Source organism: Pocillopora verrucosa, chromosome 6 (assembly GCF_036669915.1).
Source record: "Pocillopora verrucosa isolate sample1 chromosome 6, ASM3666991v2, whole genome shotgun sequence".
Taxonomy (NCBI): Eukaryota; Metazoa; Cnidaria; class Anthozoa; order Scleractinia; family Pocilloporidae; genus Pocillopora; species Pocillopora verrucosa.
The window spans coordinates 1,051,356-1,069,114 of NC_089317.1; the positions used below are offsets into that span (position 1 = coordinate 1,051,356).

General features: G+C 39.7%; 4 protein-coding genes across 4 annotated transcripts; all 4 read right to left on the reverse strand.

Annotated features, from left to right (window-relative positions):
* Positions 1-1,695: 1,695 nt before the first annotated feature.
* LOC131769352 (uncharacterized) lies at positions 1,696-4,853 on the reverse strand. The gene is made up of 5 exons (XM_066168676.1): positions 4,746-4,853; positions 4,187-4,285; positions 3,376-3,559; positions 2,969-3,189; positions 1,696-2,153 (listed from the first exon to the last, which is right to left on the reverse strand). Exons 2-5 carry the CDS (start codon positions 4,280-4,282, stop codon positions 1,800-1,802), a joined length of 855 nt encoding a protein of 284 aa, XP_066024773.1. The 5' UTR covers positions 4,283-4,285; positions 4,746-4,853; the 3' UTR covers positions 1,696-1,799.
* A 442-nt stretch (positions 4,854-5,295) lies between these two features.
* Positions 5,296-7,677, reverse strand: LOC136281724 (collagen triple helix repeat-containing protein 1-like). The gene is made up of 3 exons (XM_066168561.1): positions 7,529-7,677; positions 6,598-7,005; positions 5,296-6,208 (listed from the first exon to the last, which is right to left on the reverse strand). The coding sequence occupies exons 1-3, from the start codon at positions 7,625-7,627 to the stop codon at positions 5,831-5,833; spliced, it is 885 nt and encodes a 294-aa protein (XP_066024658.1). The 5' UTR covers positions 7,628-7,677; the 3' UTR covers positions 5,296-5,830.
* Positions 7,678-8,596: 919 nt separating this feature from the next.
* Positions 8,597-11,482, reverse strand: LOC131769770 (uncharacterized). Its single transcript, XM_059085488.2, has 4 exons — positions 11,253-11,482; positions 10,696-10,815; positions 9,594-10,028; positions 8,597-9,238 (listed from the first exon to the last, which is right to left on the reverse strand). The coding sequence occupies exons 2-4, from the start codon at positions 10,792-10,794 to the stop codon at positions 8,876-8,878; spliced, it is 897 nt and encodes a 298-aa protein (XP_058941471.2). The 5' UTR covers positions 10,795-10,815; positions 11,253-11,482; the 3' UTR covers positions 8,597-8,875.
* Positions 11,483-12,830: 1,348 nt separating this feature from the next.
* Positions 12,831-17,075, reverse strand: LOC131769778 (small ribosomal subunit protein eS19). Its single transcript, XM_059085501.2, has 6 exons — positions 16,916-17,075; positions 15,962-16,062; positions 15,305-15,373; positions 13,936-14,050; positions 13,377-13,431; positions 12,831-12,910 (listed from the first exon to the last, which is right to left on the reverse strand). Exons 1-6 carry the CDS (start codon positions 17,005-17,007, stop codon positions 12,893-12,895), a joined length of 450 nt encoding a protein of 149 aa, XP_058941484.1. The 5' UTR covers positions 17,008-17,075; the 3' UTR covers positions 12,831-12,892.
* Positions 17,076-17,759: the final 684 nt, after the last annotated feature.

Consider the following 17,759-nt stretch of genomic DNA (forward strand, 5'->3'; position numbering starts at 1 on the left):
AATTCATAGAGAACTTTGCAAAACCGTCCGAAAATGTATGATATCAAAATAATCGATGTTTTTCGCATGATAATCATTGGGTCCCAGTCTCCCAGAAGTACCCTATACTATCAAATAGTCTTCGTTAGACAAAAATAATGAATTGTAGCGAACTTTTCGAGCCACAGAGACTCTACGGTGAGACATACCTATTGCGAAGTTCACATGACACGCATCCTGTATACTGCTGGGATCAGCAGTGTCGATAGCGTCATGTTTGTAAATGTCGAGAACGATTTCTTTATAATGAATGATTAACGTTATAAATTGTCACACAATGTAACGAAATACTAGACTGATTGTAACGCGAATAGGAAGATTTCGTGACATGATATTTCACAACGTTGTAAACAAAGTTCAACACTGATTTGCATGCGTACAGTGAACTAAATAAGGGAAAGAAACGTGTAATTGTGAAATTGCAACTAAAATAGGGTATATTACAGTACTTTGGGATTGGGAATTTACTGAACTCATGATTGTGGGAAAATTACTTTATTTCGCAACTAGAACTGTAAAACGAAGTAGCACTGAATTGTAATAGAGATTGGTTTTAGATCGTTAGAGTGTTAGTATGTTCAGATTGTCAGAAGTGATGGAAGAAAATAAACGCGTTTAGAAAACAAAGAAGTATACAGTCCTCTTGATTCCGCGACAGTAAATAGAGGAACAGAGATGGTAAGTTTTGAGTTCGGTAAAGAAATAGAGAAAGATGTTTTTTCGTCTTGTCACGAGCGTGAGATGAAGAAAAAATTCTGAGTCCCCATGAGGAACTGAACCTAAGATCTTCGGATTCCGTGCTCCGATGCTCCACCACCGAGCTACAGAGACCCTACGGTGAGCGAGGTCTATAATTACGAATTCATGTAACACGCGTTCTGCTTACTGCTTGGATCAGCGATGTCGATAGCGTCATGTTGGTAGATAGAATAAGGAAGATGATAAGTTTTGAGCTCAGTAAAGAAATAGAGAAATATTTTTTTTCTTCTTGTCAAAAGGGTGGGATAAATGAAAATTCTGAGTCCGCACGAGGAAACGAACCTTAGAGCTTCGGATTCCACGCTCCGATGCTCTACCACAGGGCCACAGAGACTCTACAGTGAATTAGGTCTATTACGAGGTTTATATGACACGCGTCCTGCATACTGCTTGGAATTTTTTCTGCTGAATCTTTCTGCTCATTTCTTATAAGGCGAGAAAAGCAAAGCGAATAGAGAAGCGTAGCGCGCGCGTTAAACAGGTTTTTATAAAATAACCAACTGTCCAAATAACCGTACAATATCGCAGGATATTTGTACTCTACTTGCACGGTATTTGTACTCTACTTTCTGCAATTAGATGATAATAGTGGAATAATATATCCCTTGTTTGATGTTTCAACAAATAATAAAAGCGGATATTTTGCTCGTATTTTTCCTCGCCTCTTCGGAGCTCGAAAAAAAAAAAAAACCACGCAACTCGCAAAATATCCACGCGTATCATATGCCTAACCATTGAATGGGATGTATGTATTTAACGGACATCTTGGGTGTCAATCTGGTCCTTGCCGGTATTTGTTTTACTTTCCGGGAATTTAAGGACTCTGAGCTAGATAGATGTATACGAGATACACTAACCAAAACATTGACGCACAAGAAATATAGAAATAATTGCACCGAAAGGATGCAACAGAGTTTTATTTCCTCTTTTATGATATAGTAAGAGAGAACTGATCTTTCCACGATACAACAATCCAGTTAAAAAGTCCTCAGACAATGTTTTTATACATCACTCAAACTAATCTCTTCAACAGAAACTCGAGGACTCAAATCAACTTTTACGAACGGAACTTTCGATGTTCTCTGATGGCCAAAACAATCCTGCACCCATAATTCCACCAACACCTCCCCAGCGGGGACTGCGCAGTAACCTTCGAGTCTCACGTGACGATATTCCATTCCTGCGAATTCCTTGGTGCCTTGTAGCCTGGCTTCTATGTTAGCATTTTCACACTCGAGGTCGTTAAATGCAAAGAACCACCGCTTGCAGCAAGAATTGCAGAAGCCGACGCGCATGCTCCCTTCAAAGATCACGTGCAAGAAACTCAGATTACTTTGTTTTGTGAAGACACATTCCTGAAGAAAGACAGGAGACAACATTGTAAGGGATTGGTCATTATTTATTGACGGGACGGAGGGGGAGAAGGGGTGAGAAGTTTTTTATTTTGTCACGATAAAGTTTACCTGTTCCCTTGGCGACGACTGATCGTCCCTCCGTCCCCACTGAAAACTATATAACCCCCCCTGAAACCCTTAACCCTCCCACTCCACTACTCTACTGGGCGATAAAAATAACCTGCACCGAAATAATTTTGAAATGTTGTGAGAACGATGGTGGTTTTTAATCACCGGGACACAAAGCAAAGTGCGCTAGTAAACGACGCGATAATAGCAAAGATGTGAAAACACATGAGGGAGGCTTGGGTCGAGTCGGGTCACGTAGTGACGCGTACCCAAACCTAACGTACGCTACAATCGCACCTCGTTTCGCTTTGCTAAACGTCTGGAATAGGCTAATAGAAGTACTTGATAAGAAGATAGGACGCACGGGTTTGAACCTCATTGAAGCCTAAATCGTTTCTAATACTGAGAATTACGATTCCAGACTGCTCGCACATATTCAATTCGACCGTAGCTAAACCTCGGCCCATCCAGAACACGCCCGTTCAAAAGAATAAACTAAGCTAGTCGTTCGTGATTCTTGTTTTTATGCGCGTGGTACACAGGGCACCTCCGTAACACAGGACACCTTAACACAGAATATCACCTGCTTTCGAGTACAGTTAAAACTCGTTGTAGTGATTCTTCACAAAGAGGAGCTCCATCAAAACTTTATATTTGTGAAGCGTGTAAAAAGGTTGTTCCCAAATGCACAACAGTAGAAGACTAACCTTGAGCAGCCCGTACTGTTGCAGAGGATCATGGTCCCATGTACAAGTCTTCCAGCTGTAGATTGATCCAGATCTTCCAGGCTGACCTTTCGGTCCTTCTATGCCAGGAAATCCGCGGGACCCTTTGTCCCCCTTAGGTCCACGGACTCCCTGTTCCCCCCGGGTTCCTCTGAATCCCTTATTCCCAGGGAATCCTTTGGGCCCTCGTATACCAGGAAGGCCTGCGATTAAAGAAAAAAGGTAATTATCTTATACGTGGATACTTGTCCTATTTTTCGTTTGTTTCCCACAAAAGGGTATTAAAGAAATGTTCATCTATTGTTAATATGTTTAGATCACTTTTTCATTTTTTTTCGTAGCAACATTTCATATACACCAGTAATGAGAATAGTGAAAAATTATATTACCTGGTTCACCTTTCCTCCCTTTAAGCCCAATAAGTGGAAAGGGGTCCACGATATAACTGGATCCCTTAGCACCTTTTTGGCCCCTTATTCCTTTCCTCCCAGATGGCCCTGTTGGTCCCGGAATTCCAATGGGCCCACGGGGTCCGGGAGCTCCGATGAAGTCTTTCTTGCATTTAGTCTCTACCTGTTATGGGATAAAGAAAGGTGGATGAAAAGGTGAAAGGAAGGGAAATAAAATGCAAACTATTGATATGGTTGATCAATTACTTTCTGCGATGATGAAATTTCCATTTCATTATGATAGCATATGAACTTACCTCCTGTCAAAATCTTTCTGTTATTTTTTTCTCTTTCACTCTGTTTTTTCTAATGCAATAAGAGTTTGACATCTTTTCTCTATTTCCCAGTTTTTGGCCGTCTTCTGTCCTTCTCGAAACCTCACATGGTTTCTCTCCCCTTTAAGATAGGGCATTCGATCCTTCAACTCCCAGGAGCAATTAGAAAGATTATTTCTTCCAACAGAAGCAAATACGTGTCTTTGTTCGTTAGTCTTTAGAATTTGGTGTTTTATCCTACCAGATACCCCCAGTTAAACCGATATTTTTTACCCCTCAAAACCTGACTTTTGAACGGTGTGTCAAGACTGTAAAGATAATATGTGGCTATCATACTCGAGAGTTATGAAATTGATAAATTTCTCCAGATTTGCGCGTTTTCGCGGACCTGAATTATAAGTTTTGCATTTTTTGGCTAAAAAAAGATATCACAGATGGACACCACAGGAACCCTACGTTCTGTCGTTGTATCTTACCTGTTCACACAGTAATTTTCCCCAACGAATTTTGCTTTGAGTATGAACTGCTTGACAAACGGATAAGAAAATGATCAACTCCAGAATTCTTGCCATCGCCTGAGAAGTAGAAGCAAACAATATAATCAACTGAAAGTATTGGAAAATGAATTTTTTTGAAATAATCAATAGCAGTAAATTTGGACGCACAATGTGAAAGATATCGACAGACATTTCGCACTTCGTGTGCGGGAGAGACAAATGCACGCGCGAAAACACGCGTGGATTGAAACGATTTGCGCTTGAGAAAGTGCGCTCTGTCATTCGCGGGCAGCCGTATCTGTAATTGAACAACAAATGGGAACAATACAGCCTAACGCAACGAAAATCGTAGAAAATTGAGTTGCAAAATCGAAATTTAACAGTCTGGCTACAAGCCATCTGTAAACATTGGACTAGTAAATTTGTATGCGAGCATAAAGTGGTCCAACCATAGCGCAAGAGCTGAAACGAATCAAAATATTTTTGATAACGGTGAAAAATATTACGCAAAAATAACATTCGCTATAAAGATACTCACCTCTGTATTCAAAGTCTTGTGTGATTATCTGAATGATGAAAACCCACGGAGCATGTTTGGTGAAAGATTATAATCTTCAGCATGTGGGCTCTGTGTCAAATGTCGGCTTCCAACAGTTAATTATTTTTTTTATTCTTAAAGAGAGTTAATCTTTTCCTGTTAAGTCACGAAATGAAGTGTGATTGGGTGGCAGGGAGGGAAGGGATAAAAAACTGTGGGAGTGGGGTGGGGCCGGGAGATTTGTCATAACCCGTGCCGGCGGGAAGCCGAAATGACCTTATTTAAGTTTTGACGTGGATCCAATACCAAATTCTCTGAACTAACATTATAAGAATTGTACGGCAGACAGTAAGGAGAATTACTGATGCAATCTTGGAATTAAAAGGGTCAAAGGAAGAGCTGCATTGTACTTTTTTTGTGCGTAATTAGTGTCATGGCAGAGTGGTACTGGGCATTGTGGAATAAGAAAAACATTTCCCGCTTTTCCTTCACAGGTCAACTCAACCTGCTCAGTTTAGACTCGTTCTAATCTAAGGCAATACACAGATGATGATTCTTAGAGTTTCTTTTAATGAAAAAATAAAGTACAGAATCTGGTTGAGACTTTTCATTCATGGCCTGAGTAAAAATCTCTGAACCCTCTAATGAGGCCTAAGAAGCGCGATTGAATGCAGCTTGTTTATATATTTTAAAATATATCTTAAAAGTTCCTAACAAACTTGTCGATCGTTTTTAGTCTTACAAAGAACAGCTAAAATAAACAACGTTCACCACTCTGTTACTCTTAGGGTGTATAATTGTGCGCTTGCGTGTTACTTACTTAAGTATCTATTTAAAAAACGTGGATTAATGTCAGGATCTGAGGAACTGCGCACCCACACCTCCCCACCCCTTCTCACCCCTTGTCGACTGATAACAAGTTAGGTTTAATGCTGGGTTAGGGGAGGGGCTGGTGCGCAGTTATTTAGATACTGACAATGCAGCGCACCTAAAAAGTTGTAGCAAAATTCAAATCAATTTGAATTAAATTCCAGAACTAGGAAGCACTTTTTAATCAAGCGTTTTTAATAATAATACTCTCATATTTAAAATTGTGGGGCGGGAACTTCCTGAATGATCAGCCGACTGTTAGGCTGCATAATGGTGGATATATTCTCCTGGTCCCTGGGATATCCGGGGCAATCATCCAGTGAGATCCCTACGCGAACCAAGCCCCTAGGGACTGAGTTGCAATACCCGGAGATCGTTCCGTGCATAAACGTTGGAAGAGAACTTCTTTCACCACCAGTAAGTAAGTTCAAGGCGCTGAACACAGCGTTGATGTTTCCAGGGTCGGTACACGTCAAGTTGTCAAAGGTGAAGTGCCAAGTCTTGCAACAGGTCTTGCACAGACCGATATGTGTCTCACCCTGGTAAGTGACATGAAGTGAAGTATCGCTGCGCATTTTTAAAAACGAGCAGAACTAGAAACAGAAAGGATAAAATGAAGATGAGATCAAGCTGAGTCGACTTCAAATACCACAGGTGACAAAATATTAAAAAAGACGGTGTGCGTTTCACTCAGTCAGTACTTCAGACATTCGGTCTTTTACTAAGTCGGTCGGACGTCTAGTCAGTTGGTCAGTTGCTTAGGAAGTTAGGGCAGAAAGTCAGTTGGTCTACCAGTCAGTCAATCGATTGGTCGGTCGGTTGGTTGACCAATCAGTCTGCCTGTCGGTCAGTCAGTCAGTTTTTCAGTTAGTCAGACAGTCAGTCAGTTGATCAGTCAGTTAGTAAGTCAGTTATTTTGCCCGTCCATCAGGAAGTTGAGGAATCTTGAACTTCAATCGTTGGAGTACGTCTTTGTACTTACAGACAATTCTCCTTGTGTTGTATTGATATCTGGTTTGAACACACATTGTTTCCAGTTCAGCTCGCTCACTCCAGGGTCTCCATTGATCCCGCGGGGTCCAGTCTCGCCAACTGCTCCTCTGTCTCCCGATATTCCCGGAGGTCCCCATGATCCCAGCGCCCCTGACGCTCCGGGTATCCCTGGTTCCCCCTTCAACCCGTTTTCTCCTTTTGCTCCTTCTTCTCCAAGGTCCCCTTTTGCTCCTTTCACGGGAAATCCACCACCTCCCTGTGGGGAATCACCGGGCTCTCCCGGAAACCCTCTGTCGCCAAGTAGACCACTTGGTCCTCGGTTCCCTTTAAAACCTTTGAGTCCAATTGATCCGGGGGGTCCTGGAAGACCGGAAAGTAGCTCGCACGACTCCATCATCTACAAAAAAAGGTTACACTAATACTTGCCTTTTTTTGTGATTGAGGATCAAATTCTCCCTCACCAGAAGAGCAAACTGGGTTGAGAAACTACCTATAGAAACTAATAAGTTTTACGGTGCATGAAAAAGAGAGAATTCTATCTTCTTGACAAGAGTCATGCTCCACGGGTGTTTGACTCAGCGCTTATTTTTCCGTATATCGTATCATACCTGCGTCGATCATTTAGAAACAGGAGAGGGGGGAGCCAACCCAAGGAGGGGTAGGGTGAGTATGTGGAATGCTGAGCTGAAGATCGGCTAAAGATAGATTTCTTATCGAGTGTATAATTTTCTGTTGATGGTTTCCATTTGGAAATATGTTTACATTAAACTCTCTCTAAGAAACTGTTGGCTTTACCAGAAAATGGCCTAGATTGTTGTCTTCTAAAAGGTCTGTTATTCACAAGACACAGAATAAGTAGCGTCAGCAGGAATATGTTCACTTAGAATGTCTTAATAAACGAAACAGAGAAGAAACCTCACCCTACGACATTCTGATGGTGTCCACACAATATCCCCTTGAGCAAAAACTGTCTTAAACACAACAAAAGACAGAAATAAAAGAGAGCAAGTTGCCGTCATCTCCGTCCGCTTTAAGCGCGTTGCGCGTCACGATCACATCAACTACAATATTGTGTCTGTTTTCTCTCACGAGATTACGTGACGCCGATAAGAATAGCGCAGAACAACAGGATGTCTTTGTTAACTGATTCATCGCAAGGGGATTTCCGGATTTAAAGAGATAAGCCCTGCTCGTCAGTTCGCGAAAAACAGCCACGAAAATTCTCGTTTTGAACAATATAGTTGTGCATTGTTTATTCATTGTCTTGGAGTGTCTCTGAAGAAAATAACAAGTAACATTTAACAAAGATTCGCTTATACTATAGGACGGACCTGAGATTTTCATTTTGTCGATTATGCGCTTTTACAACTCTTTCCTCTCTGTTTGAAGCGCTCCAGGTGAGGTTCGCGCGAGTGTATGAAACATGCGCGTATGAGAAGGTGTGGAATGAATAACTTGCACGATCGACAGGCGTGGGAGTCGCGCAGAAAATGATTGACTACAAGAATGAGGAGCTTTGTGATAAACAAACGCTAGCTAAATTGATTTATATTAGCTGCCAAAATTTCTCGCGAATAAACAACCAAGCCTTGCAAGCACTAATGAAATTTTCTGCTCCACAAGACGCAAAAAAAATTAAACTACAAACAGCTCCTCTTCTTCAGATTTATTCGTCAAACGCAGTAAAGAAAAGAAACAAGGAAACCGATGATGCATTCCCGCGCAGAGAAAAGGCGGTTTCTCGACCCCAGATTGCGCGCGGCGTCAATTTTCTCTGTTTTCTTACACAACGGTCATATTGTGAGAGAAGGAGTACTGCTATGAACACAGGGCAAGAAAGAGGAGGAATTTTAATGGAACGAGCTCTGATTATGAATGATCCACTGTATGACTTTACCATCAAAGAGTAAAAGACGATATTCTTCTTAAGATTTCCAGGATTCTCAACAGTTCCTTAGATCCAGAGTTTAAAATAAAGGCTCCCACAGTTTGCAATGATTGATATATTTATTCCAATACTCAAGACCTTAAGTTTTACCTGGTAATTCAACAGTGTAGACTGTAGATTACCTTTTAAACTTTTTCCACAGGCAATACCCGCGCTTTTATCGATATCCATTTGTTTTTGGAGAAATTCTTTATTTTGCGTAGTTATCAAGGAAAGATTTAAAGTTGTCATTGGCTTCACAGCTGGGAAAGGAACAAAAAATGGGACCGCGTTAACACTCGGGCTAAGAGAGACTGGGAAAACTGGTTACAGATGTATTTCACTGCGCTGGCGAAACTTCTTGAATGAGTATATTTCCATAACGCTTGTACAGTTGTATATTGTAGGGTAACAGAGAGCTCGCAAAAGTCTTACAGTTCTCCATTTGCAGTCCAATTCGAATCGGCCCTGAAGAAAATCTTCTTTCACAAAAGCCTTCGATTCTGCCATAGGAGTAAAAGGGGTAATCACGACTCAGACCTCCCGACACAATCGCGTCGATAGGGCCTGGGTTGTTACACTCGGCGTCGTCGAATATAAAGTACCAACGCTTGCAGCAATCCTGGCAGAGACCAATCTGTAGATTTCCTTCATACACCACGCGTAAGACTGAGTTGGGGTCTTTTTTAGTGAAAATACATTCCTGAAAAAAAGAGAATTTATTTGGATCCGTTCTAGATTCAAATGTACAGAACTGATTAAAAGTATTTGAAATGAACACAAATTCTACATCCACGAGTTATCAAAGGCAAATCTACGATTAGATGTCGCAGCTTGTTGCCAATGTGCATGTTAAGCGACTGTGTTTGTGGAAATCGATGAAAGACTGTTGTCTTTTGGAATCTGAGGCAATCCAAAGACCTCTTCGCCCTAAAGACGCTATGTCAAGAAGTTTAGCGCTTGATTCTCCCAGACCAAAGCAGCTGCATAATGGTATAATACATTTTTAAAAAAATAAATAAATAAATAAAAACAAAACAAATGTGTGGCTAGTAAACCTTTAGCAGTCCGTTATCTTTATTGCGGTTTAACTCCCAGGAGCAGCGCGTCCAAGCTCCCATGGTACCGGCGGACCCTGTCACACCAGGAAGCCCTCGCTCTCCAGGACTTCCCTCCGGGCCTCTCCTTCCCTTAACCCCATCAAACCCCTTAAATCCTTTCCTTCCTCTCAGTCCATTCTCTCCATCGTCTCCAGGGTCCCCGGGGCTCCCTCTCCTTCCTCTTTCGCCGCGATCCCCTGGGGGACCCGGCCGTTGACCCGTTGGTGGCCCCGGTGGTCCTGGGGGGCCGGGTCTAGATCTTCCAGGAGGCCCTCTTAGCCCCTGTGGTCCTGTGGGTCCTGCCGGGCCCGGTTCACCGCGGCTCCCAGCGATTCCTGGAGGCCCGGATGTTCCTTGGACGCCAGTTGTTATCTGATCACAAGCCTGAGTCATCTGAAGTTTAAAAAGCTTTCCGTCAAAACACGTCGTTAATCTGGTAAAATTCACTTTGCGGATGATTTGATCACATCGTAAAATAATGCGTATTTGACTAAAATAAAATCGTCATGTCTAAAGGCAAAATTTTGGTTTCTCCAATGACGCCTTACCTCTCGAGTATCTCATCACGATACACGATTATGCTCGCGTGACGTAAAGTAGTTGCGAATATCTCGTAAGGAACATTTCAAAGTCGGAGACAAAATGAGAGAAGGAGTGAGTAAAATCACCTTCGTACTTGGTTTCAGTGTAATGATTGTAAAAGCAAGTAGCGTACGCGGGTAAATTCGCGTTAGCACGCGTGCCGGCGTAATTTTCTCTTGCGCGTGTAAAAGGCGCGTTGGCAATGTATCATATCACGATTAGGGGATTTTAAGTAATCAGCTTACAGTTTAAAATTGGACGATTCATTGTTTATTCTCTAAATAATGGTGTATTGTTATCACTTAAAATAGATCTAATGCATTGCCAAGTTTACTCAGAAACTCACGCAAAAAATTGTCTGACAATCGCTCTCACTGAAAGAGGGAATTCCTCAGCTGGGGATTCGAAGAGAAAAGAGAATGGATAGGGGGTGCATGGCTGAAAGATTTACTTCTAACGGGGAGAAGGTCATTCTTACCCTTGCGCAGTCCCTGTTTGTCCAAGGTGTAATCCTCCTCTGCCCATAGACAGCCAAGATGAACACATTCTGAACGGCGATTAAAAGAGCAAACTTCATATTCTCATCGGCAACATTAACCTTCATCGTCAAAAATAAAGCAAATTAAAACAGAAGAAAACGAGATGAATTGGGAATAGCTTTGTGTTGAATAAAAATTATCTTAATTAGGTTTCTTCTCTGAAGCAAGAGCTTCATCTACGCTAATAAACATCATTATTTGAAGGATTCCAACAAGTGCAGTAAAGCTTTTCTGAGAGAAGCAACCGGGATAAAGTTTTCACCAAAAATTGTCTGTTTTGTGTGAAGAGAGGGGGGTGGTGCTTAAAACAAACCTATGTTCAGGGGGTGGGGGGATGGGAAGGGGTATTGCAGAAATGTGAAAAAGTCAAGAACTTGGTATGAATTGTTACGGGGTTCTTAAATAAAAATTACTTGCAGAAGAGTTAGACAAAACTCATTGGCAAGTAGATCTGGTCAGTTTGGGTTGTCTGAAGCGAGGAATGCATCGATCGTACCTTGAGAATTATGCGCAGATCATCTACAAAGTGAAAGCCGAACGGTCACTTGGTGTAGACAGTGTCTTTAGTCGACTCGACTCTCTCAGAACTGTTAGCAACCAAAGCGTTCCGTACCAGAGATAACGTAGAAGAGTACAGTGTATATACTTACGTAAAGGAGGCAGCGTATTATCGAAGTACGTGGTGTATTTTGAATCCTACCGTGTCAGTGAGTGGAGCTGCCAGATAACCTTTGGCCTTGTGATGGAATCTGGTCGTGTTTCCTGCAGGGAAGGGAAGTTCCCTGCCTGGATTAACTTAATCGGCTTTGTATGTCACGATCACGTAGGGAGTGTGACGTATGGGAGCTGCGCGTGTATTTCGTGCGGCTTGCGTGCGAGATGATCACACAAACTTTACACACGCAAAAGCAATACCGATAAGATCTTGCGGCGTCCTAACGAAACCAATCCGCAACGCGTGGTGGACTCCATTTCCTTTACCTCGCGCGCCTTACAAATAGCATCCAATTTTAGCTTCATTAACAATAATGACAATTCTTGACAACTTTGCTTTCCCAGTTATTTCACTCAGTTTTTCTGTACTTCGACGGACAGCAGCAGTTCGTAGTAGCATGCCCACGCAGGAAAATCAAAGAATTCTAAAATTTCCCTCGCAAAGGCTCTTGTGATTTCAAAGTTGCCTTCCCCAAAAGTTCAACTCGGTCACTCAATCTTGTGTGTGCCTTTGGGTGCTCATAACCAGTATAATTTTCAAGTTGCAATGGAAGTACAATTCAAAAACACTTAAATCTCACGATGTGTAAGATATCTGGTAAAGATAATGAATCATTGAACCCCTGACAAGATGTCAAAACTGAGAAAAAAAGTGTTTTGTTGCCCTATGTGTATGTCAAAAAGGACATGTAACTCGCAGTTGAACTTAACTCTCTACTAGATCTGGATATTATTGAGTTACAGAGCTTATCTTAAGGTGGGGGGGGGGGCAACTCTTTCGGGGGGTGTCAGACTCGTTAGTCTGGAAAAATTGAAAATCAAGACTACGCAACTGTGTAATACCGACATAGGATCTCCCTTTACTACACCTTTGTAAATTCATTGATGTGATAACATCTGTAACAATCAATCCTCAACACTAACATCATGCCTATTTTCCATACTCTGTTCTCCATAATTTTCACAAGGTGCCAACAGGGAAAATGTGTTTAACAATCAAGTCTCTCTTTAGTCAGTGATGAGGTCCTTTATTCTTGGGACCTCAATATTTGATATTGGGATTCAAAGGGTTAAGAACTGTGTTCAAAACGTTGAAACATAAACTTATATATATATGTATTTATGTATTTATCCTACATTTGGGTTCATGAGTGGCAAAAAATGGAGGGAGAAATGAATCTTCAGTTTTAAAAGTAACCAATCAGCAATCATCAGCTATCAAACCATAGAAATCTCACACTCATCATCCAATCATCAATCAGTCAATTTCCAAAAGGAAAAATGCTGTGAGCCTGGCCATAGTATGAACTTGGACTCTAAGTTTTAGAGTCCAGCGTTTACAGACAAAATCAAGTTCTCCTTTAGTCACTGTGAAACAGATATCTTTATTTTTTGATGAAATTTTACATGTCTGGTTTTAGTTTAAGAACTTGGCACAACCTGTGGAACCAAAAACAGAAAATGTGAGTTTCAACTGTCATAGAAGAGCACTCTCTTAACATCAAATCACATTCATCCCTTGGACAAAAATGGTGTTCCCTAAGAAAAAGCTATGAAAAATTATGATTGAAGAACTAAAAAACAGCAGGAAAACGAAAAGAGCACATTGCTCTACGAAACTATTAACCATTTACACCCAGGTGCTGACAGGAGAAATTTGTTTCACAATCAAGAACTTCTTTAGTTGGTGATCATTTCCCTTATTCTCATGACCTAAATGAGTGACTCAGGGGTGATGTTGTAAGGAGAAATTAGATGCTTGTCACTCTGAGAGGTAGATACCATAACTTTAAGGAAGGAAGTTGTTTCCCTTACTTGTGACCAAATTATGGATGTCTGAAAAACTTTGACTGCCCTAGTTGTAAATATATCTCTTCCAAAACAAAGATCAAAACTTCAAGTTTACCTGGCAAGCGATTCGGTCCAAATCCCTCTGGCCTTGACTTGTGATTGCTCGGCCTCTGAAAGAGAACAACATTTTTGATCAACAAACGATGTTCCCTTACCCTTATGAACCACTGACCATCTAAAAAAGTACCGCTGAAGGAACGGAAATGATGTAATTATGTACATGAAAAAATTATGTGCTTCTAATTGGCTGAAAATGAGTGCATTCTCATAAAACAGAAGTGCAAAGTTGAAACACAAGTGCAAATTACAAATAGGACATGCACACTTTCAAAAATTTCATATGTTTATTTCATGTGAATTATTAACATGTAATAACAAATTCTGTAGTAATTTAGTGTAATAAGCAAAATTGTAAATTTTTCAAAGACTACAAATTGCACTTCACCTTATGGGCTTCTGCAATTTTTATGTCTGAAAAATTTGCTTGTGCTTTTTAACACCAAATCGCACTCAAAATCATGTTATTATACTATGCCTGATGACAGAAAAGTTTGTCTCACAAATTTCAAGTGTATATAAGAACGATTGTCTAGAAAATATGTTATTTTTCTTACCCGGTGTTGTCCTTTTCAACCATTTTAAGCTGTTCCAGGCCTTTCAAAATATTGCGAGCAATAGATGAAGAACCGCGCTCAAAATGGCTTGGCCTGACACCACGTCGCTTGCGTCCTGCATAACACAAGAAATATCCTAGTTTGTCTCCCATGTTATAGTTTTGTTTTGAGAGGTTACTATGAATACATGCAATGTCTTTGTCCCTTTGTAAATATCTTCCCTCAAACTAACAAAAGTACATAAGCAGATTAAAGTAACTGAGTGGATGAGATATGGATGACTTTTTTAGTTTGCTCTTGCACAAAATAATTATTGTTAAGAAAACTATGTCAAGGTATTGAAGTCTGGGAAAACTGTTACAGATCTGTGTTGGCCCACTTTCATTCCTGTGGTCTCAATATCATTTCTCCACACTGTCTCCTGCAACTTCCTATGAATTTCACTTTAGGAGGGTACATTGTATGGATTTAAGTAGCTCTTGCACAAAGTAATTATTGTTAACCCTTTAAGTCCCACCAGTGACTAAGACAGAATTTCTCCTTACACTGTCAGTACAATATCAAGCGGACAAGTAATGAGAATAAAGAAAAATATCAACTAGGGGAATAATTAGTTGATCCAATATCAAATTCTCCAAACTAATATCATATGAATTGTATGGTAGACAGTAAGGAGAATTACTAATGAGATCTTGGGAGTTAAAGGGTTAAGGAAACTATGTCAAGGTATTGTAGTCTGGGAAAACTGTTCCAGATCTGTGTTAGCCCACTTTAGTCTCTGTGCTCTTGTTATCATTTCTCCACAGTGTTTACTGCAACTTCATATTATTTTAGCTATGGAAGAATCAGAAACTGTAGACACAACAAGCTGTGATGGTATGTTCTTGTGTTCCACAGATTAAACTAACATTAATTGGTTTACGATTCTGGGGGGTGCTTGCAAACAATAAGTCATAAAAAGCTATACCATAAGAAAAAACAATAGTGACCAAACAGAAAGTTTGGCATGTATGGAGTCCATCTTGATATTGAAATTAGGCTTGAGATTCTTGATGAACAACATTTCAAAGACTAAACTATCAAATTTTTTTCTTTTCTTGCGGTATAGCTTTTTATCAGGCAATGTTACTTTAGTATATATAGACTGCACCTTGCAAATATTTTTTTTACTTGATAATGACGTTTAGCCAACATCAAAATGTTGTTGGTTTTTAGCAATCTTCAAATGATTTAAAGAAATGTTTTATCGCAATTTTTCATAGTTAAATGTTTTTCTAAATCACTTCTTCTTCGTTTCATCTAATAATGACAATAAAACAATCAACCAATGTAAATGACACAACAACAAGCACAAAGGATAATAAAATACCTCCATAAACACGAGTGAGGTGACCAACACCAATACCACTGCGCAGGTACACATGACGGAGGATTGAAGCTGTTTAATTCAATAACAAACAGTATGTTCATCAATAATAGCATGAAACAAATAACCAGCCATGCCAATTCTTTACCTTTGATTCTTTAGGTGATTATGGGAATGACATCATTCATGTTAACACTTAAGTGAGACCATGACACACAATCAAATGGTTTCAACACAAGCAGAGCAAGTACAAATGTTGGGTACATCTATTTTCCCCCTGTATCTCTCCAAGCTGTAGCTGTTTTGATTGCCATGGTTAGTGGAATAAAATTTTCAAAAACTAAATTTGCTAAAGGAGTAACCAATTCAGTGAGCTATATTCTGTGGTCAAGTAGCAACTAGTAATTTTTTGAAAATTCTGTTTGCTATATGGTCTTAAGTAAGTTCAAGATAAATTTTCATTTACAAAATATCAAGTACCATTTCCCAAAATGTCCTCTATACATATTTTCTTTTAACTTGGAGCCCTGCAAAGTTTTGGTGAACATCTTTTTAATTTACAAAAAATTTTTCTAGTTGTGGCTAGATTTCTGTTTTTACTGATAAAGCAAGATGTTTGATGTTCTTTCACAGCAATAAAAAAGCAAACAGCTCCATTACCTGCCCTGATGTAATACCAGTCAGGATCGTATGGGGCAAGTTCTTTCCTTTTGGCTGTTTTAACCAAGTCCACCCATTCGGGAACCTTCAGCTTGCCACCCCTAGAGATTCAAATCAACCAATCATGTGTAAGTAGAGGAAAAAAAATACAAATAACTACTTTTGATTTCAATTGCTTTAATTTCCTTGAAACTATCAAGATTACACACAAGTGCAGGAAGTTTTGTTTCAGAAGCATAAGAGTTTGCATGGAGGAAAAGGTAAACAGAATTTGGCGTGCAACTATGAATCACAAGATGACATCAATGCTGAAATGTTTCTCTAACTTTTAAATCATATATCTTAAAATAAAATTCACAATTACTGTTAGTTCAGTAATGAATAAAGAGACATGAACTGCAACTGATCTTTAGGTTACAAATTATTAAATGCCTGTACATTATATGTTAAATAAAACAAGCAAGACATAGTTAACAAATCACAATTCAAGTTTGTTTAAAGTAAAATTATAGATATATGAAAAAAGTAATAATAATAATAATAATAACATCATATAATCTTTAACCAAATCTTACACGAGTAGTGTATCAGCTGAGATTGATATACAGTATGCAAAGGCAAAAATATAATTCCGAAAGAATGTAACCAGGAGGTCTTTCGAAGTCTGAGCGATTAGCTGGATGTTTTTAAGTTTTACAACAGCTAATTGGATTTTGCCATTAATTGAAAAGTTTCTTCTGAGCATCAATTTGGTCAACTTGACCTAAAGTCGAGCCTGCCCTTGCTGTTAACTTCGTATCACTGCAAACTTTATATCCGGGTGTTTTTGACATAAACACAATAAATTCAGAATTAATAAATTCAACTTCACCACCTTAAAAGAATTGCACTTAAAGAGAGTGACATTCAGATCGATGTGCGGCCGACAAAAAAGTCAACTTCATCAAAACTCACTTCTTCAAATGGGCCGCCAAAGCCTTGATGAATTCGTGTGGACAAACGTCTTTCACTGTCACACCACCGGGCATCTGTTGGAGAGAAGACATACAGCTATTGTTCAGCGCATAACTTATAAGTTAGATGGCGCTCTTGCACTCCGTAATAGCCATGAAATTTAAATACACGTGGTTGTTACAGAAATTTCGTGTCCGCCATTTTACCTTGTTAGAAGAGAAGAGGAAGAATGTGGGGCGGCCACCGCGCCATAAGGGGCGCTTGACTTTCCTCCAGTCTCTCCCGGCGTTAGGGGAGCTCATTTGGAAAATTTAACCCATTCTTGGGATTTTGAGAGCCTGGAATATGAAGGTTAATGACATCTAATCTCTCGACCTCTTTCAAAATTTTTCCAATCTTAATTTTTTTTTGTCGCCTGAGAAATTTCATCGTTAAAGTGTCTCATAGTTTGTTTCCACGGTCCTCGAAAGATAAGGGATACTTTAAGAGCTTTGAAGTTAGATTTTGCGATATGCAATTAATTTTTGGGGACTCGATAAAAGACATTACATAAACTAAAGTGCTGTTTTATTTCTTTTCGCCGTAAGCCGACGCAGAATAAATAAACGAGTATTCTTAAGCTATGCAATATAAGTATTTTTAATATGAAATTTTATTTTCTGTTTAGTAACGTAAATTCATGTATACATTAACGTGCCATTTAAAATTCAGTTATCTGTAAAACAAATCATTTCTGTCCGATAAAGGTTCGTAAACGTTGACGATCAAATATCGATGCAATTTATGTACACTGTACAGATGTCGGTTGTATCTATTCAGCCATATACATTAACTTTGTTGTTCT